The sequence below is a fragment of the Bufo gargarizans genome, chromosome 1, assembly GCF_014858855.1.
Source record: "Bufo gargarizans isolate SCDJY-AF-19 chromosome 1, ASM1485885v1, whole genome shotgun sequence".
NCBI classification, from domain to species: Eukaryota; Metazoa; Chordata; class Amphibia; order Anura; family Bufonidae; genus Bufo; species Bufo gargarizans.
Genome location: NC_058080.1, coordinates 224,890,964 through 224,915,073, shown reverse-complemented (window position 1 = coordinate 224,915,073; position 24,110 = coordinate 224,890,964). Strand labels below are relative to the sequence as shown.

The 24,110-nt window shown below is 47.6% G+C and overlaps 1 protein-coding gene across 3 annotated transcripts in view; it reads right to left on the bottom strand.

The window, feature by feature from the left end:
• Positions 1-24,077, bottom strand: part of POLL (DNA polymerase lambda) — a 31,614-nt gene extending 7,537 nt beyond the window's left edge. Inside the window, exons 1-7 of one of the 3 annotated variants that reach the window (XM_044269214.1) lie at positions 23,992-24,077; positions 10,637-10,756; positions 9,715-10,012; positions 6,785-6,950; positions 3,862-4,197; positions 2,669-2,842; positions 2,375-2,503 (exon numbers count right to left, since the gene is read on the bottom strand). In XM_044269214.1, the coding sequence (XP_044125149.1) occupies positions 2,375-2,503; positions 2,669-2,842; positions 3,862-4,197; positions 6,785-6,950; positions 9,715-10,012; positions 10,637-10,745 (1,212 nt within the window). In that variant the 5' untranslated portion in view covers positions 10,746-10,756; positions 23,992-24,077. Of the gene's footprint in view, positions 1-2,374; positions 2,504-2,668; positions 2,843-3,861; positions 4,198-6,784; positions 6,951-9,714; positions 10,013-10,636; positions 10,757-13,221; positions 13,268-23,991 lie in introns of those variants that run through there. The other 2 variants (XM_044269152.1, XM_044269273.1) reach the window with 2 other exon arrangements.
• Positions 24,078-24,110: the final 33 nt, after the last annotated feature.

Sequence of the window (24,110 nt, the reverse complement as noted above, 5' to 3'; positions counted from 1 at the left end):
GAACCCCAACCCTGACTTGTTTCGCCAATTCTGCAGCATCTTCTGGGGAAACAAGATACTGCATTCCCGAGAAAAAGAAAGGTCTATTTAAGACCCTGATGTGTAACCTCCTCACTGTGCGCAGCTTAAGCTTGCTTAGACACTTAACTTGAACTACACGTCAGGGTGTATGCTTTTATACTTTAAAGGATAACTAACTAGACTTCGTGTTTATGCTCCGACACTTTAGAGAAAAGGTCCACAAATGCAGTTGGACCTGATGCACATTCTCATGCGTGATGCTATGCAAGTCCAAGGCTTCTTTGTACAGTAAAGGGACACTTGCATCAAAAGAAAATTTAGCACATACTAAAGGGAATCTGTCACCCGTTTTATGCTGCCATGTTCTAACAGCTCCAGTGCATGCCAACGAGTCCTAATATTAATGAGCTTCTGGCTTTCTCTGCCCCCTGTCACTGATTGATAGTTTTTTCCCAAATTAATTAGCGTCAGGGGTGGAGAAAATCAAGAGCTCATGAATATTCATCACTCATCGGCATAACCTGGAGCTGTTCAGTATAAGATTTTGGCAAAAAGTGGCCCAGAATTTAGCTAAAGGGATCTGACTGAGTGAGGTAAGTGAGACTGCTTGGCGTGCTACAAGTTCAAACAAAGAGGAAATTAAAGACTCTGGGTGGGAAGTCAAATAGAGGCTGTTAAAGGGAATCTGTCACTATTTTCATGGTGTCCTAATTAAGTGCAGCATAAAGATTCCCTTTAACAGTCTTTATGTGACTTTTCTATGCATTTTTTTATTTTTATTTTTTTTAAAACTGGTGGACACTTCCTGTCCAGAGTCTTTAATTTCCTCTCTGTTTAGACTTTTAGCAAACCAAACAGTCTCACTTAACTCACTCAGTCAGGCCATCACTGCGGCCAGGGGATGGGGGTGGGTGTGACTCATTAGAGGAAAGGGATGCAAATTAGCTCTTTAAGTAGGCCTATTTAAAGGGTGGAACATTGACTTATGGGATACCTGCCTTATATCTGGTGGCATCAGAGGCAGAGCTTGTTAAGAGCTCATTTGGATCCCTTCCTTCCCAGAATTCCAGAGGAGCATGTATGGCCTATGAGTCTCCTTACGCCGATTAAGGCGCTCTCTCCCCAAGGAGAGATAGTATCCCCCAACTCATTAGAGGATCACACATTACATTAATCAATTCCATGCTCTTCTGTGCATCTTTATCTAGGCCTGTCAAGAGTACAAAAGAGCAAAAAGTAGAAAAAAAAGTGGATGGAAACAGCATGTCCTCAAGTGAAGATTTATTCCAGATGCGACGTTTCGGCTATTAGAGCCTGTTTCATGCTTGAAAAAGGCTCTAATAGCCGAAACATTGCATCTGGAATAAATCTTCACTTGAGGACTTGCTGTCTCCATCCACTTTTGTCTACTTTTTGCCGATCATCTGAGCCATGTGGGGAAGCTTACCAGAGACGTGCACCCATTGCTCACTAAACTAGGTGTGCTGTCCTCCCTTCCTTGAAGTACAAAAGAGTAGTCATCAAAATTCTAAACCTATTACTATCACGAGGATTACCTCAAAGATAATATGTATCTATATAAGTGGTCTTATAATTTATGCTGACTACTACAGAGAGGATATTTGGTGCTATAGTACTACCGAAATAGAAAAAAAAAAACTGCAAAAAATTCTACCCCCCCCCCCCCCCCCAAAGTTTTCTATGAATCTTAAAGGGAACCTGTCATCAAATTTATGCTGACTTTATTCTAAAGTAGAGACAGGTGAGTTGATTTCAGCGGTCTGTCATTTATATGTTAAAAGTAAGTGGTTGCCGAGAACCAACATCACAATCATTGCAGACTGGGCCTGGAAAAGAGTCACGGCCACCTGAGAAGAGTCCTGGTTATTCATGAATTCCTGCTCTCCTGCCCACCTGCTGATGGCTGACCGGCTTCTACCTAGTTTTCTCCCTTTCTCTCTAGGAGAGAACTGCCAATCATCAGCAGATGGGCGAGAGAGCAGGAGATTATGTATACCCATGACTCTTCTCAGGTAGATTTGACTCTATTTAAGAGCTAATGAGCGACACACTGCTGAAAGCCACATGTCTATGTTATGCTGCCCTCAGTAAGGTCGGCATAAAATTGATGACAGGTTCCCTTTAAGTTTTATAAACTACTTTTGTGATGAAAATTCAGAGCTGTCTACATCAATACTGAAGTTGTCAATGAGGCAATATGACCTAGAGAAGAACATAGATTGTGCTGCTCATATGTCTTATGTGCATACACAACTACAGGGCAAACCGCTAAAAATGATGAGAAACAATTAGCGGGAAGGCAAGAAAAAGGAAGGAAGAAGGATAATCTTACAGTTTCTTCAATCTGTCCAGCCTCCTCCCTGGGCATACGGTCTAGGAAGTCTTCGTAATGTTTCAAGCCAATAGCCTGCTGTGTGGTCAGACTCGCCTTTGTGCAGATGTCATCGAGACTTCGAAATCCCTTTAAATAAACGTTGATAATGAGTTATCCGATTGGATGAACCATGTACCATATCTATGACAGCCTCAATAACCCAGGGCCGACCACAATGGACATTAGCACCTATGAGAATGTTAATTTATACATTTAGACTGGAAGCATAAGTGACTGTAGTGCACTACATACCTGCTGGTACCAGCTTTGAGCTGTCTTTACACCAGCTCCCCATATGTTAGAGAAAACTTCCAAAATGGCCACATTGTCGCTTATATGGTCAATTTTCCGCAAGTGTCCACTGTCCAAAATTTCTTCAATTTTCTCAGCCATCTTCTTCCCAATACCAGGGATTTTAGCAGCATCCTAAAAGACAGGCAGTAATAAAATTCAATGGGAATTGTTCCCAAAAGCCATAAAATCCCTATTACCCTAGTCATCATTATTAGTCAGGGGTTAATGAGATCCGCCCCCCTAATACTGTAGTCATCCTTATTAGTCAGGGCTTAGAGACGAATGTACATGGCCTTTGCCATTTTTGCGATCCGCAAATCGCGGATTCCGCAAAACACGGATACCAGTTGAGAGCCTGCCGCCATTTTTTTCATCTCCTTCAGAAATGTCCTATCCTTGTCGAGAATGGTACATGTTATATATTTCTTGTGGGGCCGCGGAATGAACATCCCGTGTGCTGTCCGCATCTTTTGTGGCCACTTTGAAGTGAATGGGTCTGTAGACGATCCGCAAAAACTGCAGATCGGATGCGGACAAAAACTACGGCCGTGTGCATGAGCCCTTAATGACATTCACCATCAGGTGCAGGGTAACATAGGAGTGTATATAGTGAGCATCATCATTTATAGGATTTGTTCACAGTTTATGTATAATGTTCGTAGACAAGGAGTTTATCATCTCCCTACACCAGATTTCAGGCAAAAAGAAAAGTCGCAAACCCCAGGTTTGTGAATTTTTTAAAACGCCACTGAGATGCAACAAAATTCGGTTACAGGTCACGTTTCTACACTGCCCTCGCCACTTCCTAAGAAGGGAACGTGGCAGTCTCGGCACATTTATCTTCTTTTACATCAGTTTTCTGTCGTAACTGAAGACCGAAATCTACGGCGGCTCGGAATTCAGTTTAGGCACATGGACTGCTGGAAGATGCACCTAATTTATGATGAGGCTTGCACCTCGCCATATAGTAAGTGCATCCTCTGCCAGCACAGGGGACACACGCCGGTCTTGATAAAGCTCCCTCATAGCGCATTATTCTTTATTGTGGTGCACTGCATTCTAGGGCAGCTGGTGTCTATGCAGACATTTATTCAGCAGGGAATATTATTACTAAAGAACAGACCACATTTTGAAGTACTGGGATAATTTACCTGTGCAGATGTCACTGGTTTATGGTAACTTTTCAGAGCATTGATGGCTTTTGAATAGCCCAGAGATCTCCATCGGTCTCCTTGCACTGAATAAGCCTTGGCCAACACCTCCAGCTTGTCTGTGATGACCTGGTTATGGTTCTCCCTCTTACTCTCAGATGAGTGGGCGCACACCCACTTTCCTGCCACCGTTTTACTGCCTTCCGTCGTCTTTTCACCATCTTTGCTCTTTGAAAGTTGCTCACCAAACATCAGAGCCTCCAGGTCTCCTTGTGTCACACCAACATCTTCTCCATCACTGGCGTCGTCATCGCAGGCCTTCACATACAAAATGTCCTTGATGTTATGGATTAAAACACATGCTTATTGCATCTAATCTAATGTATGGACTCATGCTTTCAGTGTAATGTACAGTAGTTAGGCCTGTGCCGTACACACAATGTATGTAAATATATACTGTGTGCTGCTACAAAACCTACGTTGCGCTTTTGACAAATTTTTGTTATAGGGCTTGTCTCAATTAGTTTTTTTTGGCATAGGTAGTAAAGGCATCAAAGTAATAAAAAAATAATTATACACATGCCGTCCCGAACCCCTTCTGTTCCTGCACCACGGCCCTGATGCTTCTTGTAGCTACAGCCATGATGTCATGTTTTGACCGCAGCAATACCGTGCCCACATGCTACACAAGACCGCTGCAGCCTATCACTGGCTTCCGAGGTATATGGTATGAGACCGCTAAAGCCATGAATTGGGTGCAGCAAGCATGTGCGGTGTATATGCACGTCACCACTGCAGTCATAAAAATAAAGTCCAGCAGAGAGGATGGGGCAGTGGCACTGGAACACAGAGGGTTCAGAATGGTAAGTATGACGAAAAATTTATTTAAATCCTTTACTGCCTTTAAAAATTCTCAGACTATACCTAGTATTTTCAATTTTAAAAAAACACATGTACGGTATATTGCAACCATAAATGAGACTGCAATCACATTAGTGGCTGCACCAGTTGAGCAATGAGGACCCCTCTCCTGACATGGCTGTTGTAGTAACTACCTGCTTTACTCATGTAATAACCATTCTGGGGGAATCTATTCTTATGACTCTATGTTGCGCCATTCTTTTCTTATTCCTGCCAAAAGTTTATGGATAAAGGTACAGATGAGAGTTCCCGTATTAAAGCGTGACCCTGCACAGTCTGACACTGGCAGCACCAATTGCATAAGGTCAGACTGTGCAGGGACACCCCCCAGCGGGTAACATCCATCTGTACCTACATCCATAACCTTCTAGAAAGAATAGCAGAAGAACGGCACAACATACAGACATAAGAATAGATGCCACAGAGTTGTTATTACATGGGGAATGCAAGTACCGTAGTTACCAAAACAGACAAATCAGGAGAGGCGACAGGTCCTCTTCAAATCTCACCATCATAGACATGGGGCTGGCTCCGGGTATATGTGTGTGTTCCCCTATTTACCCCACCCTTGGCTTGCCATGGGCCCATCAATTCCCGAGTGTCCTAATATCTGCTGTTCACCAGGGAGTGTGTACAGAGTCTTGAACACGTCTTTTCATTTGCAGGTACAAACCATCAATCCATAGGCCAACAAAATAATTGCGCTTTATTAGACATTGCAGTATTGCGCGGTGAGGACGTATGGGTTCATCAATTAGGAAATACCTGTGGTCATTATGCCATCCTGGAGAGGGTGCTCAGCGGTCTCACCGCGGCCTAACTCCTGCTCTAGTGACCAGGATGAGAGCAAACAGGTCGCTTAACCCTTTAATCACCTGGTAACCTAATCGGCGATGGGTGACCCTATGTGAATTAAGTCCATGGGACCTAAAAAGGACCCCCCAGGATGTCTGTACAAAAAGTCTGTTGTTAGGATACTCCAAGTGTTACCTGAACAACAGGCTCTGTCAGAGTGACACCGATCCTACTGTACTACCATTCATAAGTGTATGCAATACAGTGCATGTAATGTACATTTCATAGAAACCAGAAACCTATTAGAGGTCCAGACAATTGTAATAACTTGGCAGCAGCGTGTAAGGTGTTAAACTGCTGAAATCGGAGTAACCTCAGATCCCGGCAGTGAGAGTGGTGGGCTAGCTGCATAATACAGTGATGGCACTATTACTCCCCCATAACCTTACAGTGGCTGGTGCCTGTACAATGCAATGACTGTGTCGAAGGGCAGGAAGCGGTTAAAGGAGTGGTCTTCTTTGGAAATCTTTTATTTGTTAGTAGCATGCCCACTGACCATAAAGTGGTCGCTTTATGTCCCACTGGGGCCCCCCAGTGATCTGCTGTAATCTAATGCACTGACCTGCAGCGCCACCAATTCGGAAACAAAGAATTACCCGTGCTTCAGCCTTCAGAGCAAGTGTAGCTGTTCCCTGTGGTCTGTAAATGGGGAGCCTCTCTCAACTCAGAGACCCCTAGTAAGATATCAACGTGTCATTATTTACAGCCAGTGCCCATTATATTGCTTTACCATTGGCACACTCTCAGCGAGGGTGCAATCACACGACTGTATGTATATTGCGGTCCGCAAAACGTGGATCCACAACAAATATGGATGACATCCTTTTTTTTTTGCTGACCCATTGTAACAATGAATAGGAGATGTTCTATGTTTTTTGCGTAGTCGCAGAACGGACATACGGATTCGGACAGCTCACGGTCCGCTGTCCGCATTTTTTGTTGCCCCACTGAAATCAATAGGTCTGCGCCTGCAAAAACTGCAGATCGGATACGGAGCAAAAATACAGTCATGTGAATGAGGCTTTACTGGCATAGACTGCGTCCCTCGTTTGCCATGCATTCCATAATAATTCAATAACTGGAAACATAATTTGGTTATTGAGGGTGAATGTTCTGCGTTCTCACTGAAGGATGCTGTAAGCCTCACCTGGACTTTCAAGTCTTTGCTATCACTCAGCTTGGAGACATCAGAAGGGACTTCTGCTGGTAGGCAGCTGGTCGTGGCTTGTGGCCGTTCATCATCTGGCTTCCTGACGATCGCAGTATCCCCGTCCCTTTGTTCTGGCTCTACCTTGTCCTTCACATCCAGGTACCTGCCGCACAATTATAGTCATTTTAAGAATCATCTTTATTTGTGGCTCTATTGAAGTTTCAGACATGGCGGTTTTATGCCCACAGGGGACATACCAGAGTACAGGGGGAAACATGACTAATGTGATAACAGGAGATCTCGGGGACAAGTTCTAGGAAAACTGGATGCAGCTTTCAGGAAGCCAGAAATATTTACCAACTCGGGTATACTTAACATAGCAGTTATAGGTGACAACTAGATTACGGCACTATTTACAAGGCAGAGCTACAAACTCATTTATATCCGCTCCAAGATTAAAGGGGTTGTGCCACTAATATAAATGTACACTGCCCAACAGATATCGCTGTTATATCACTTCCCTCAATTACTACCATTTATCAAAACTGCCTTTTTCAAAAGTTTTTCGCCCACCATTGCACCCAGTGACAAATCTGATTTCCAGTTCTTGTGGCTTACGTCTTATATTGGAGCCTTGTAATGTAGGACGCACAAGCCGCATCGGTAAGAACAAGGGGTGTGGTTAGTGTCACATGGTCTGCTGATGTCAGGACACATCTCACTGCCCTAAGGCATGATGGGACAGCAGTCACGTGACAAACCAGGAAGTAGGATTCAAGCATGGGGGATAAGAGAAATCCAAAAACAAGGTCAATATAGAAAAAGAAAAACTATCCAAGGATGAATGAGAGCTAGAAAATAAACTTTAGCATGAAAAGTAGTTTATGGCACAACCATCTTTAAGTACTAGACCCTCAAAAGTCTGCTGTATCTCCAGAACTTTGGGGAAGGCTTCAACAACCCACTACACTGCCTGTCTACATGTGACTACACCGAAGTTATAGAAAGACTTTACCCCACACCACATTCCCTATATTATAGATAATATATGTAGCCTAACCGTTTTATGACCAGTGGTATTTTGGGACTTAATGACCATAGAAAAATGTCACTTTTTTGGAATGCTGCAATCTAAAGTTATGTAAATGAGCTCTTAGGGTCCATTCACATGTCCGTAATTGTTTTGAGGATCCGCAAAAACACGGACACTGGCAATGTGCATTCCGCAATTTGCGGACCGCACATCGCCAGAACTATAATAGAAAATGCCTAATCTTGTCTGCAATTGCGGACAAGAATAGGACATGTTCTATTTTTTTGCAGAAACGGAAGCACGGATGAGGAAGTGCGGATCCGCAAATCCGGATGCGGACAGCACATTCCGGCCCCATTGAAAATGAATGGGTCTGCACCCGTTCCGCAAAATTGCGGAACGGATGCGGACGTGTGAATGGAACCTTAACAAGCTCTGCCTCTCATGCCACCAGATGTAAGGCAGCTATCCTATAAGTCAATGTTCCACCTTATAAAAAGTCCTTGAGACATGACTTGGATAATAACTAAGCCAGCACCTCATCTGCAGACAGCTGTTTCGGGGTGATTGCCCTCATCAGTGCAGAGCAGAGAGTACTGGCTTAACTGGGTGAGAGGCCTAAGTCAGGATTTAAGGAATACAATATCTCCATATGGAGAGCGTCTTAAACAGCATGAGGAGGATTATAGGCCAGGCAACGCTCCTCTGGGACTCTTTTTAATAAGTCGAACATTGACTTATAGGATAGCTACCTTACATCTGGTAGCTAAAATGTTTTATCTCTTTTTTTTGTAGGTCAAAATTAGAGACAAACGGTCATAAGCAGGAAAAAATCCCCCTAGTGTGTATGACCTAATGAAAGACTCATAATGACTAGCCCTGCATTGTTCCAGTCCTACGCCCTGGCTTCTGTTCGTCAAATCTTCTGGGCACTGGCTTGTTCTTACCAGGGTGTGGACATGGTCGCCTGCTGCACTGCAGCCAATGGCTTCCTTCAGTGGTGATTTGTCTCCAGGCAGCACATGATCCAGCAGTGACGTGCTGCTTGGTGACACTAAACTGCTGAAGCCAGTCACTGGCGGCAGTGGCATAAGTGACCATGTCCAGCTGGAAGTAAACAAGTCAGGGACCGGAGCGGCGGGGATCAGGAAAGTATGAGTGTTTCATTAGGTCATACACACTTGGTGGGATAACTAAATAGGGAAGAATTCCCTATTTAGCTATGGCCCTGATATGTTCCCTGCTGTCCCAATATCTGGACACTGATGACAGTGATGTAATGGTAACAGTACCTAGAACACTGTTACCAGTCATCAGTGCATACAGAGGAGATTCCGTTCGCATCTTCTCTGCATGCTTCTAAGCCCCTTCTACAGAGGGAATCCCTCTGACATTATTACTGATGTCATGGGGTTACCTTGCAAACGCCTGAAATCTGTCAGACGCTCAGTCTCCAGCCCTTCCGGAGTGATCATCTAAGTTGAAATTATGATGAAAACAAAGTTGGTCTACTTTGATATGATCATAACTGAGCTTAGATAACTATTACGGAGATGGCAGCAGTGATTGGGGGCTTGAGCATCTGTTGGATTTCACACTGAATGGGACTGAGCAGCCTGCAATGTATGAGAAAAATATTTAATACAATCATGTGGGCAAAATGTTTTTTAGCCAACAATACAAGCACACATGTAAGAAAATGCCCCCAAAGGGGGATATGTAGAAGAAATAAAGGTTTGACTGTGTAAAATCAAACCTTCTACAATGATCAGGTAGTAATAGTAGGGGATATAGTATATAATCAAACCTTCTACAATGATCTGGTAGTAATAGTAGGGGATATAGTATATAATCAAACCTTCTACAATGATCAGGTAGTAATAGTAGTGAATACCTCTCAGGGATGAAGATGCTGTACCCTGCTGTGTTCACGATCTGCTTTTCTTTAATACACAAGCTGAGCCAGCTGCACTTCACGAGCTGCACACGCGCTGGAAGACGCTGCATTTTTAACAGGCGAAAGGCGCGGTCACAGTCCATTCCTTCATCCACGATAATGTGTGTCACTTCCGGGCACAACTGGCTGTAAACCTGGCCACCATTCTGAATGATCTGCTTCTGAAATATTCCTGATCTGACCTGGCCGATCCCGGCTGGGAGAACGTGAGCATGGACTCCAGCAAAACATTTTCCTATACAGGTTGAATAATAAATGATCACATAATAAAATGTCCAGTAAGAACACAAGTCCATCTGGTTCTGGCTATTGCTGTAGTGTTGATCCATATTGATTCATATGTAAGTTTATGCAGGGCTTTTTTTCTCAGAGAAAAGGTGGTGGAACTCACCCCCCCCCCCCCCTCCCCTGGCCATGCCCCTACCCACCCCTAGGACCGCCCCCTAAAGGATTCTTTTATTTACAATAAGACACTGCCGGGTGGAGGCTTCCGCCAGGCAGTGTGTTCGGTGATGTCACCGGCTCTGATGGACGGGCCCTAGACGTTTTACATATTAGGGCAGCGCTAAGGCCTGCCCATCAGTGCCGGTGATGTTACCGGGCTTACTGCTGGGCGGAAGCCTCCACCTGGCAGCCCTTAGGAGAGCCCGGTATGTCACTGGAACTCCAGGAAATGCTTTTGCCCTGCGCGATTTAGCGCAGGACAAAGGAGAGCATCGGAGCATGAACTGTTCTGATGCTCAAGTCTGGGGGGCTGCCTGGGTGAAAATGGGGATATGTCCGGGTTCAGCTCTGAACCTTGACAACCCCTTTAATGTAGTCTTATTCTGTAGGATATGTGATATCGTGACTTGCTTACCCCGAACGTCAACATCTACTTTGATCTTCTTTGTGTCCTCTGCTGCATCGCTGCTTTCTCTCGACCGTTTCACTTTGGGGAAAGCCTTTACAATCCCTCGTGGTTCCATCCACACACAGTCTAGAGGGGAAACAATAGTGATGTCAATAAATCAATATCCATTAAAAATACCATTGGGCCTAATGTATCAAATCTGTTATCTCAGGAAAGGTGGCCCTGATGGCCACTGTAAGTAACTAGTGGCCCGGTTAAATCTCCTAGTGTAGCTTAAAGGGGTATTCCGATCACAGACAATGGGGGCATATCGCTACGCTGAGAACGGAGCGGGGAGAGCTGTGGCTGGAGGACACCGGGTTTCCCGGCCACCACAAAGCGCTCTCCCCATACAAGTGAATGGGAGCGCACTGCACTTGTGCAGCCACAGTTACCATTCATTTCTATAGGTACGATGGAAATAGCCGAACCAGCGCTCTGCAATTTTCGGCAGCCCCATAGACATGAATGAAGGACGGCTGCGCAGTGCTCCCTCCACCACCTTTCCCTGCTCCGTTCTCGTTGCAGGTGTGGGTCCCAGCGGTGGGACCTGCACCTATCAGAGAATGGGGGCATATCCTAGAGATATGCCCCCATTGTCTGTGATGGGAAAACCCCTTTAAGCTGGCCACACACATTCAATTGATGTCAGCTGAACGACCCCCCCGCTTCCGCATATACCTGTCTAAGTATGCTATGGGGAGAGCGGAGAAGGACGCTGCCAGACAGTTCTGTCAGTGGCTTATCTCCCCGTAAATAGGTCATCAGTATCTGATCGGTGGGGGTCTGACACCTCGGACCCCCGCCGATCAGCTGTTTGAGAAGGCACTGGCGCTCCTGAGAGCACTGCGGCTTCCTCACCGCTTACCAGGCACAGCGCCGTACATTGTATAACGGCTGTGCTTGTATCGTGCTCAGCCCCATTCATTTCAGTGTGACCGATGAACATGTCGTCACTCCACTCGGCCTATGAAAAGCGAGCACTGCTGCCTTCTCGAACAGCTGATCAGCGGGGGGCCCCGAGTGTCGGAACCCTACCCATCAGATACTGATGACCTGTCCTGAGGATAGGTCATCAGTATTAATGTCTCTTTAAGGCTGGGTTCACACCTGAGAGTTTTACAGCGCGTTCCTACGCGCTGTAAAACGCTCAACAAGGAGAAACCAATGATTCCCTATGGGAATGGTTCTCACCTGGGCGTTTTACAGCACGTACGATCGCGCTGTAAAACGCCCGACGCCCCAAGAAGTACATGAGCTTCTTTGGGGCGTCTTGTCGCGCGTTCCCGTACATAGACTTTCGGGAACGCGCGACAATGGGCGTTCGCTTGTCTCTGTATGCGCGATTGCAAGCGCCGGTACAATCGCGCATACAGAGCGCTCCTTTCAGAACGCTCAGGTGTGAACCCAGCGTAAGAAATGACAAGACACTTTTTCCTCCTGTATTTTTGGTCCGCATCCATGTTTTGGGGATCGGATGTGGACCTACTCAATTCAATGGGGCTGCAAAAGATAGGGACAGCGCACCGAGTACTGTCCGCCTCCGTATGTCAGCCCCGCAAAAAAAAAATAGAACATGTCCTATTCTTGTCCGTTTTACACACAAGGATAGGATTGCTCTACTAGGGGCTGGAAGTTCTGTTCCGCAATATGCGTAACGCACGTGGATGTGTTTTGCGGATCCGCAATTGCATGAGCCCTAAGGCTAGGTTCAAATCCGTTTTGTAGACCCGGTAGTCTGTTCGGCAGAACATGCAGCGATATTTCACTGGCAGAAGGTCGGCATTTATGGCGGAAATCGGCTGGATTCCAGAATGGCGATCTGGCGGCGTCCGGCTATGCTGGATATGTAACTCCGGTAGTTTGTCCTTCTGCCGGGTGTCATTCGTGTGATGTCTGCATCTGTGTGTCCGTGCTGCAAACTACGTGTTCTATGTTAGTCCGTTCTGCGGACAATAGGCATTTTGACAACAGCCAGTTTCCTCAATTTGCAGATCGGCGCTAAACGGATACGGCTGTGTGAATATAGCCTTATTGGGGCTCATGCACACGACCGTATGTATTTTGCAGTCCACAAAACACGTATCAACAAAAAATACGGATGACATCCGTGTGCATTCCGTATTTTGCGAAACGAAACAGCTGGCCCCTAATAAAACAGTCCTATCTTTGTCCGTGATGCGGACAATAATAGGAAATATTCTTTTTTTTTTTTTTTTGCGGAACGGACATGCAGACATACGGAAACAGTAACTTCCATTTTTTTTGTGGACCCATTGAAATGAATGGTTCCGTATACGGTCGGCAACAAAACACAGAACGGACACGGAAAGAATATACGTTCATGTGCATGAGCCCTTAGGCTGCATTATGCTAGGAAGACTGTGGTAACACAAGTCCCAGCATGTCCTACAGAGGGATGATTCTGCTTGCATACAGTGTTACAGTATTTACTCTTTTCTTTACGGCACTACAACTCCCAGCATGCTCTGCAGCACCACACCACTATAACCCCTTGCTCCTGTGCTCACGTTATTCCCGGGATCACTTACTCACAGCTCCGGGGCAGCAGCGGCTATTTAACTAGGGTTGTGACTAAATACTATACTCCGTAAGGACCTGGTCCTTACCAGTGATAGTAAATAGCCGACTCAGTGTGAGCTGGCTATTTCCTATCACCGGGAAGGACCTTTTTGCCCCCTAGTGGTCAGGTCCTGAACTGAAATAGTATTTAGCCAGTTCATAGTGAGATGGCTAAATACTATACTCCATAAGGACCTGGTCCTCACCAGTGATAGGAAATAGCCAGCTCCCACTGAGTCGGCTATTTACTATCACTGGTAAGGACCAGGTTTTCCCCCTAGTGGTCAGGTCCTGAACTGAAATAGTATTTAGCCAGTTCACAGTGAGTTGGCTAAATACTATACTTCGTAAGGACCTGGTCCCTGATCTGGTTATTGAACTGTGTTAGGATTTAGTTGATTTTTTTATGACTTGGTGAAATCCCCTTGTCTATTATGACCTGGCCATTAACTATGTCCAGTAACACATCTTCTACATGGATACAGTGTTATAGTATACAATGAAGTTATATAGGTGACTATAGTAGAATGAGCCTCTTTTATGTTTATTTTTATATTTGAAAAATCTTTAAAATAACCAATGTGACTTTGGAGTACTTGAATTGGTAGAAATGTCCGGTCTTATGATATTCATGGTAAAGCGCTTTCCAGAAACATCTGCCCATGCGATCTCTGTTGGCTATTTCCTATCACAGTTAAGGACTAGGCCCTTAAGGAGTATAGTATTTAGCCAACTCTCTGTGAACCAGCTATATACTACTCTGTAAGGACCTGGTCCTCACCAGTGATAGTAAATAGCCGACTCAGTGTGAGCTGGCTATTTCCTATCATGGGTAAGGACCTTTTTGCCCCCTAGTGTTCAGGTCCTGAACTGAAATAGTATATAGCCAGTTCACAGTGAGTTGGCTAAATACTATACTCCATAAGGACCTGGTCCTCCCCAGTGATAGGAAATAGCCGACTGTAGAGGAGCTGTCTGTTTCCCATCATTTGTAGGGACCTCTTCTTCTGCTTTGTTAATCTGGTTATTGAACTCTGTGGATTTAGTTGTTTCTCAATGACTTGGCTAAATCCCCTTGTCTATTAGGACTTGGTCATTAACTATGACCAGTAACACATCTACATGGATACAGTGTTATAGTATACAAAAAAATTATATAGGTGACTATTGTAGAATAAGCCTCTTTTATGTTTATTTCTTATGTTTATTTCTATTTCTGAAAAATCTTTACAATAAAAAAACCCTCTCATGTGACTTCTGAGCACTTGTATCTTCAGAAATGTCGTTCCTGTGATATTCATGGTAAAACGCTTTGCAGAAACATCTGGTCATGTGATCTCTGTACTTTCCTTGTATGAATTATACTTACCTGCTCAGTGGCACCCGCGTCGCTGCGGATTTCTGTATGGCCACTGCTACATCTCCATGTCGTTCGGATCAAAAGATCCAGTGACGGGGGAGCAGCCAATAGCAGGCCGCAACGGTGACCAGACCCAAGGGGGCTCGTTCCAGTCGTGGCCTGCTATTGCCTGCTCTCCCCGTTGCCAGATATTTTGATTCGAGTGACGGGGAGATGCAGAGGCAGCCATGCAGGGATCGGGAGCGACGCGGGTGCCCTGAGCACGTATAATCCATACAAGGGGCCCGAGATATTTTCGATATCAGATAACCCCTTTAACATTATTTGTTTAAAAAACAAATTAGAAATGTCCTATATTCTCAAAAGGACCTTTTCCATCTATGTTGTACTAGGGTGGAATCATACTGCTGAGGTCCTTTTCAAGGATAGGATTTAGCCGACTCGCATTGAAGTGACTATTTCCCGTACCCCAAAAGGACCTTTTCCATCTATGTTGTACTAGGGAGGAATCATACTGCTGAGGTCCTTTTCAAGGATAGGATTTAGCCGACTCGCATTGAAGTGACTATTTCCCGTACCCCAAAAGGACCTTTTCCATCTATGTTGTACTAGGGAGGAATCATACTGCTGAGGTCCTTTTCAAGGATAGGATTTAGGCTGAGTTCACACGAGCGTGACAGATTAGGTCCGGATGCGTTCAGGGTGCGTTCAGTTAAACTCGCACCATTTTGCAAGCAAGTTCAGTCAGTTTTGGCTGCAATTGCGTTTAGTTGTTCAGTTTTTTCCGCGCGGGTGCAATGCGTTTTGATGCGTTTTTCACGCGCGATAAAAAACTGAAGGTTTACAAACAACATCTCCTAGCAACCATCAGTGAAAAACGCATCGCACCCGCACTTGCTTGCAGATGCAATGCGTTATTAACGCAGCCCCATTCACTTCTATGGGGCCAGGGCTGCGTGAAAAACGCAGAATATAGAACAAGCTGCGATTTTAAAGCATTGCAGAAGTGATGCATGAAAAAAAAACGCTCATGTGCACAGCCCCATTGAAATGAATTGGTCAGGATTCAGTGCAGGTGCAATGCGTTCACCTACTGCATTGCACCCGCGCGGAAATCTCGCCCATGTGAACGCAGCCTTAGCCGACTCGCATTGAAGTGACTATTTCCCGTACCCCAAAAGGACCTTTTCCCCTCTATTATGGAGGAATCATACTGCCGAGGTCCTTTTCAGGGATGGGATCCATCAAAGCAAAATGGGCGCGCCGAACGGTAAGGAGACGGAGCCTCTAGGTGCTGCAGCAACGCCCCAATAGCACCTAGAGGCTCATTTGCATATTTTTAAAGTTAGTTTTTTGGGCAAACGGCAGAATGTAGGCAGATAAAAGTTACACAGTTATGTACTGCCGACATTAGCATATCGCTGATGTCAGCCAGCTACATAACAAATTTTGTGATGATGGAAACCCTTTAACAAGGCTTCATCTTCCTCACTAAAGGGAAATCTACGCCGTATTGTTTGGGAATAAATAATTTCCTATCTGGCGTCTTCCATTCCCTTTTTATCATATCATGCATATTTTTAAGGACTGGGAAGACTCGTTTTTTCTTATGTTCAAGTCCACTAAACATTTTGTCCTGGACGGACCTATGGACTTTCTCGTCTGAGAGGTCAATGGTCACCCTAATGGCTTTAATCAATTCTCTCAATTAAAATCTGTATCAGATCCAGAGGAATCAACAGAGTCCAAACTTCCTTGGTCTGAATCTGAGGAGCTAGAATACCACATTTTTTGTTCCCTATGTTTAGAGGTAGACGGACCCGGGCTGTTTGGATAAAGCTGAGCGAATCTCCTCTCTAATTACGTCCCTTAATTCTTCCCTGATATATGGAACCAAATCTTTGGCCATATTTGCAGTACATGTTTCTGGTAATTTTACCAAACACACTACACATTTCCTAATTTTAGGGGTGGATTTTGTTTTCTGCACACCATCCTTATCACTCTGCACGCATATAGGAGAGGGTTGACAGAAACACAAGAGGTTAGCATAAGTATACAGCCTCCCCCAAGTGAAAGTAACCCACCGCAGCAGGACTCATGGCGGACTCCATCTGGCCTGATCCCAATTCCAACAAACTGTCAGACCTCTGCCATGTTTGCCCCCCTTTTTATTTCTCCTCACCTGCAGACCTCAGATCAGAGGGCGACTTCCGCCTTGATCTACGTTAGTCACAGAACCAGAAGTACCGCTGGAACGCATGCGACTTCCTGTGACGTCATAGTCATGCACCGAAGATTCGGGATGCCATGAGGAGCGCTGAAAAGACAGGAGGAACTAAGTGTCTGGTTGGCACATGGACCTCCACCCCGGCGCGCAGAGGAGGTAAGGTGCAGGATCCCTTACGTACAGACTTCCAGCACCCCAAAGCCCAACTAGGGAACAGGTGCTGCCTGCATCCCTCATGTGCCTAGGCATAATGACAGTAAAATCGCCACCTCTACCTTCCGGCACAAAAGTGGACCCACAGCAAGTGCCGTGAGGAATAACATGTCTACCACCTGGAGGGACAGGAAGACAGTGAGGAGCCGGAGGAGGGTCATTTATTCTTCCTGTCCCTACCTGGTTGGATGCGGGTCATCTCTCATGGTATGCCGTCATGAAGGATGAAAGGGGAAATAGAACATGTCCTATTCTTGTCTGCAATTGCAGACAAGATTAGTCATTTTCTATTATAGTATGGGCGATGTACAGTCCGCAGATTGCGGAACGCACATTGCTGTGTCCTGCGGATCCGTAAACCACTTACGAACATGTGAATGGACCCTTAGCCGACTCACACTGAAGTGACTATTTCCCATAGCCCAAAAGGACCTTTTCCCTTTATTATGGAGGATTCATACTGCTGAGGTCCTTTTCAGGGATAGGATTTAGCGACCCTGCCTGGCATACTGTGCAGGAGCGACAGTGTAAACGTCTCCTGTGTCTCTCCCAGTATTGATTTTGGTGGAATTTGGTTATTGATTTGTGTCTGCTGTTTCCATGTGTTTTTGTCTGTCCTGGCTCATTTGGTTTCCACTTTGTTTTGGCTGATCTGTCACTAGTCCGTTATTTTGACCCCACTGTACCTTCCCCATATAGGGGAATTAAGGAGTGACTGTGGACTAGGAGAGATCGTGCAAACAGTTAGGGTAGGTGAGCATCAGAATTGTCCTTTCTGTGACACATGATTGAAGCGTTGTACAATGCAGTGAGTCCCCATTCTAGCAGTAGATGGTGCTCCCTAGTAGCAAAGGTCACCAAGGCTGTGTAATGTGTGTGTCTGCTACATCATACATAGGCCCTGATTTATCAGAACTTCACTCCAGAATTCTGGCATCAAAAAGTGCAAAATATGGCTTTTGTAACTTTTTTTTTGCTATTAATTGCGCCAAATTTAGCATTTTTACACAACTCATGCCAGTTTTGCAATATGGATGGAAAAGTGGGTGTGGTTAGCTATGTTAATGATTATTACTCCAGATTTATCATTGAGATTTTTTAAAAGTCGCACTCTCAATCCAGGAGGGAAAAATAGGAAAAACGGGAGGAGCTTCTCTAGAAGAAGTGTTGGGTGTAAGAACGAGCCACGTTTATCAGACCGCCTGTGACGTGTGATGAATGCGGAATAAAGTTCTCCAACCCAGACTCAAGCAAAACGGACTTCAAATACTCTCCTCATGATCAAATCCCCCAGAGTGTGCCATCGGAGACACATGCAAACAGTTTACCAAAGTATATAGTTATTTAAAAAAAAGACAATTATTTGAAATGTTTACATATTTTATTCATCTAAAAACATTATTTAACCACAAATTATGGTTATCCCTATAAAAAAAAAATGCAGGATTAAAAATGGTAAACTAAACAGCATTGTAGGGCACGTGACACTCTTTCAAACAGGCCTTTTTTTTTTATCTGGCGAGATGCTCCCATATTGAGACACATGTCGCCCGTTCCATGCACTGGGGACCGGAATAACCAATGTAATCTCGCCCATGTCAGCGATTTGTAATCTTCTACAGAGGAGTTGCAATATTCTAACACTTCTGGTCCCCCATGTACCCCCAGACTACACCCACACTGTTACCAGCACCCCACTGGTCCCCCAAGTACCCCCAGACTACATCCACACTGTTACCAGCACCCCACTGGTCCCCCATGTACCCCCAGACTACACCCACACTGTTACCAGCACCCCACTGGTCCCCCATGTACCCCCAGACTACACCCACACTGTTACCAGCACCCCACTGGTCCCCCATGTACCCCCAGACTACACCCACACTGTTACCAGCAGCCCACTGGTCCCCCATGTACCCCCACACTGTTACAAGCACCCCACAAGCTTTACATATACCTTTTGTAAGGGACAAAAAAATAAATAAATAAAAAATCTCAAGCATGCCACCATCCTCTGTGTCCCTCCAGCACACCGTGCCAGTGCTAAACCATGTTACCCCAGTGCACCCACAGAATCCTAACCAGTAGTACACCATTATAAACATGCCTAAACTGTACTCCCCAAATCCTGACCTAGCCCACCTCTAACCCAGTTAAAGGGGTCCTCTCACTTCTGCACATAGCAATCATCATGTAGATCAGGCCTGCTCAACCTGAGGCCTACATCCTACAGCTTTCAGCCTACAGAAGGGCATGGTGGGAGTTGTAGTTTTACAACAGCTAAAGGGCCGCAGATTGAGCATCCCTGATGTAGATAAAGTTAATACAAGCCACCTTCTAATGTGCTATGATTCTCCACATTGCCTCCATTGCTGGCTAGATTCATTTTTCAGCGGAACAGAAATAAAAAGCGGTGGTGTGTACAAGGGCCTAAGAGGTGAGCGTGCAGGAAACCGCTACTGGTCTAAATAACATGAGGTAATGATAGCGAAGTGAGAAAGTCCGGTCCAATATGGCGGATGCTCCCTGTACTTTACCACTTGGCTTTAATAGCCTGCATTCGCTACATGCATCTCACACACACACATCAGCGTGTGTGTGGTGCGTGTGGTATTAGAAGCGTAGGGGGCAGTGTGAGCTGCGTGTGGTATTAGAAGCGTAGGGGGCAGTGTGAGCTGCGTGTGGTATTAGAAGCGTGTGGGGCAGTGTGAGGTGTGTGGTATTAGAAGCGTGTGGGGCAGTGTGAGGTGTGTGGTAATAGAAGCGTGTGGGGCAGTGTGAGGTGCGTGTGGTATTAGAAGCGTAGGGGGCAGTGTGAGCTGCGTGTGGTATTAGAAGCGTGTGGGGCAGTGTGAGCTGCGTGTGGTATTAGAAGCGTGTGGGGCAGTGTGAGCTGCGTGTGGGGCAGTGTGAGCTGCGTGTGGGGCAGTGTGAGCTGCGTGTGGGGCAGTGTGAGCTGCGTGTGGGGCAGTGTGAGCTGCGTGTGGGGCAGTGTGAGCTGCGTGTGGGGCAGTGTGAGCTGCGTGTGGGGCAGTGTGAGCTGCGTGTGGGGCAGTGTGAGCTGCGTGTGGGGCAGTGTGAGCTGCGTGTGGGGCAGTGTGAGCTGCGTGTGGGGCAGTGTGAGCTGCGTGTGGGGCAGTGTGAGCTGCGTGTGGGGCAGTGTGAGCTGCGTGTGGGGCAGTGTGAGCTGCGTGTGGGGCAGTGTGAGCTGCGTGTGGGGCAGTGTGAGCTGCGTGTGGGGCAGTGTGAGCTGCGTGTGGGGCAGTGTGAGCTGCGTGTGGGGCAGTGTGAGCTGCGTGTGGGGCAGTGTGAGCTGCGTGTGGGGCAGTGTGAGCTGCGTGTGGGGCAGTGTGAGCTGCGTGTGGGCAGTGTGAGCTGCGTGTGGGGCAGTGTGAGCTGCGTGTGGGGCAGTGTGAGCTGCGTGTGGGGCAGTGTGAGCTGCGTGTGGGGCAGTGTGAGCTGCGTGTGGGGCAGTGTGAGCTGCGTGTGGGGCAGTGTGAGCTGCGTGTGGGGCAGTGTGAGCTGCGTGTGGGGCAGTGTGAGCTGCGTGTGGGGCAGTGTGAGCTGCGTGTGGGGCAGTGTGAGCTGCGTGTGGTAATAGAAGCGTGTGGGGCAGTGTGAGCTGCGTGTGGTATTAGAAGCGTGTGGGGCAGTGTGAGCTGCGTGTGGTATTAGAAGCGTGTGGGGCAGTGTGAGCTGCGTGTGGTATTAGAAGCGTGTGGGGCAGTGTGAGCTGCGTGTGGTATTAGAAGCGTGTGGGGCAGTGTGAGCTGCGTGTGGGGCAGTGTGAGCTGCGTGTGGGGCAGTGTGAGCTGCGTAGGGGGCAGTGTGAGCTGCGTGTGGTAATAGAAGCGTAGGGGGCAGTGTGAGCTGCGTGTGGGGCAGTGTGAGCTGCGTGTGGGGCAGTGTGAGCTGCGTGTGGGGCAGTGTGAGCTGCGTGTGGGGCAGTGTGAGCTGCGTGTGGGGCAGTGTGAGCTGCGTGTGGGGCAGTGTGAGCTGCGTGTGGGGCAGTGTGAGCTGCGTGTGGGGCAGTGTGAGCTGCGTGTGGGGCAGTGTGAGCTGCGTGTGGGGCAGTGTGAGCTGCTTGTGGGGCAGTGTGAGCTGCGTGTGGTAATAGAAGCGTAGGGGGCAGTGTGAGCTGCGTGTGGTATTAGAAGCGTGTGGGGCAGTGTGAGGTGCGTGTGGTATTAGAAGCGTGTGGGGCAGTGTGAGGTGCGTGTGGTAATAGAAGCGTGTGGGGCAGTGTGAGCTGCGTGTGGTAATAGAAGCGTGTGGGGCAGTGTGAGCTGCGTGTGGTAATAGAAGCGTGTGGTAGGTGGGGGGGGGGTCTGCCCCCTACTGCCTGGCAGCATCTGATCTCTTACATGGGGCTATGATATGCACAATTAACCCCTCAGGTGTGGCACCTGAGGGGTTAATTGTGCTGATCACAGCCCCCTGTAAGAGGTCGGGTGCTGCCAGGCAGCAGGGGGCAGTCATGTACACAGTCCTTAGTATATTCTAACTTGAAGCATCCCCATCACCATGGGAACACCTCTGTGTTAGAATATACTGTCGGATCTGAGTTATCAAGATCTAACTCAAATCCGATGTTATATTCTAACATAGAGGCGTTCCCATGGTGACGGGGACGCTTCAAGTTAAAATATACCTTGTCTTTACAGTGAAAGTCAATGGGGGACGGATCCGTTTGCAAATGCACCATATTGTGTCAACGTCAAACGGATCTGTCCCCATTGACTTGCATCGCAAGTCAGGACAGATCCGTTTGGGTCCGCACGGCCAGGCGGACACAAAAAACGACTTTTTCCTTCATGTCCGTGGATCCTCCAAAAATCAAGGAAGACCCACGGAAGAAAAAATGGACACGAATCACGGACCAACGGAACCCGTTTTTGCGGACCACAAAAAAAAAAACGGTCGTGTGCATGAGGCCTAATACCGCCGGTAATTACCCGATGAGCAAGCAAAAGGCAGATTGTGCTAATTACAGTCTGCCGCTGGCAAATAACTGTACAGCATGGAGACAAGCGATGGTATAACGATGGCTGCATGTAATAGCGGCGTCCTCCTCAGCAGCCGAGTCCTTCCTTAGCGCCTGGAAAATCTGCCTCTGTAATACAGACTTTACACACACTACCAACAACATACAATCCCACACACTGCTGTCCCCCCTTCACATACAACCAGATACCCCCTCCCTCAGCATCCACGCAGCTGCCCCCCCATACAGATATACCCCCCCTCAGCATCAACGCAGCTGCCCCCCCATACAGATATACCCCCCATCAGCATCAACGCAGCTGCCCCCCCCATACAAGATACCCCCTCCCTCAGCATCCACGCAGCTGCCCCCCCATACAAGATACCCCCTCCCTCAGCATCCACGCAGCTGCCCCCCCATACAAGATACCCCCTCCCTCAGCATCCACGCAGCTGCCCCCCCATACAAGATACCCCCTCCCTCAGCATCCACGCAGCTGCCCCCCCATACAAGATACACCCCCCCTCAGCATCAACGCAGCTGCCACCCCCAAACAAGATATACCCCCTCCCTCAGCATCCACGCAGCTGCCCCCATACAAGATATACCCCCCCCTAAGCATCAACGCAGCTGCCCCCCATACAAGATATACCCCCCCTCAGCATCAACGCAGCTGCCCCCCCATACAGATATACCCCCCTCAGCATCAATGCAGCTGCCCCCTCATACAAGATATACCCCCCCCAGCATCAACGCAGCTGCCCCCCCATACAGATATACCCCCCTCAGCATCAATGCAGCTGCCCCCCCATACAGATATACCCCCCCCTCAGCATCAACGCAGTTGTCCCCCCATACAGATATACCCCCCCCCTCAGCATCAACGCAGTTGTCCCCCCATACAGATATACCCCCCCCTCAGCATCAACGCAGTTGTCCCCCCATACAGATATACCCCCCCCTCAGCATCAACGCAGTTGTCCCCCCATACAGATATACCCCCCCTCAGCATCAACGCAGTTGTCCCCCCATACAGATATACCCCCCCCCCAGCATCAACGCAGCTGCCCCCCATACAGATATACCCCCCCTCAGCATCAACGCAGCTGCCCCCCCATACAGATATACCCCCCCTCAGCATCAACGCAGCTGCCCCCCATACAGATATACCCCCCCCTCAACGCAGCTGCCCCCCCATACAAGATATACCCCCCCTCAACGCAGCTGCCCCCCAATACAAGATATACCCCCCCTCAACGCAGTTGTCCCCCCATACAGATATACCCCCCTCAGCATCAACGCAGCTGCCCCCCCATACAGATATACCCCCCCCAGCATCAACGCAGCTGCCCCCCCATACAAGATATACCCCCCTCAACGCAGCTGCCCCCCAATACAAGATATACCCCCCCTCAACGCAGTTGTCCCCCATACAGATATACCCCCCCTCAGCATCAACGCAGCTGCCCCCCCATACAGATATACCCCCCCTCAGCATCAACGCAGCTGCCCCCCATACAGATATACCCCCCCCTCAACGCAGCTGCCCCCCCATACAAGATATACCCCCCTCAACGCAGCTGCCCCCCAATACAAGATATACCCCCCCTCAACGCAGTTGTCCCCCCATACAGATATACCCCCCCTCAGCATCAACGCAGCTGCCCCCCCATACAGATATACCCCCCCCCCAGCATCAACGCAGCTGCCCCCCCATACAAGATATACCCCCCTCAACGCAGCTGCCCCCCAATACAAGATATACCCCCCCTCAACGCAGTTGTCCCCCATACAGATATACCCCCCCTCAGCATCAACGCAGCTGCCCCCCCCATACAGATATACCCCCCCCCCCCCAGCATCAACGCAGCTGTCCCCCCATACAAGATATACCCCCCTCCATACAATCCCTCACTGCACATCACCAACAGTTTCAATACAAAATCAGTTACTCCATCAGTAGGCTCCGCGGACTTCTACATCGCTGCAGGCGTTTTTTAGTTCACTTTCACTCCCCGCACTGCTGACCCGAGCGAGCTCCATGATGCATGTAAAAAAGAGCGCGGCTCTC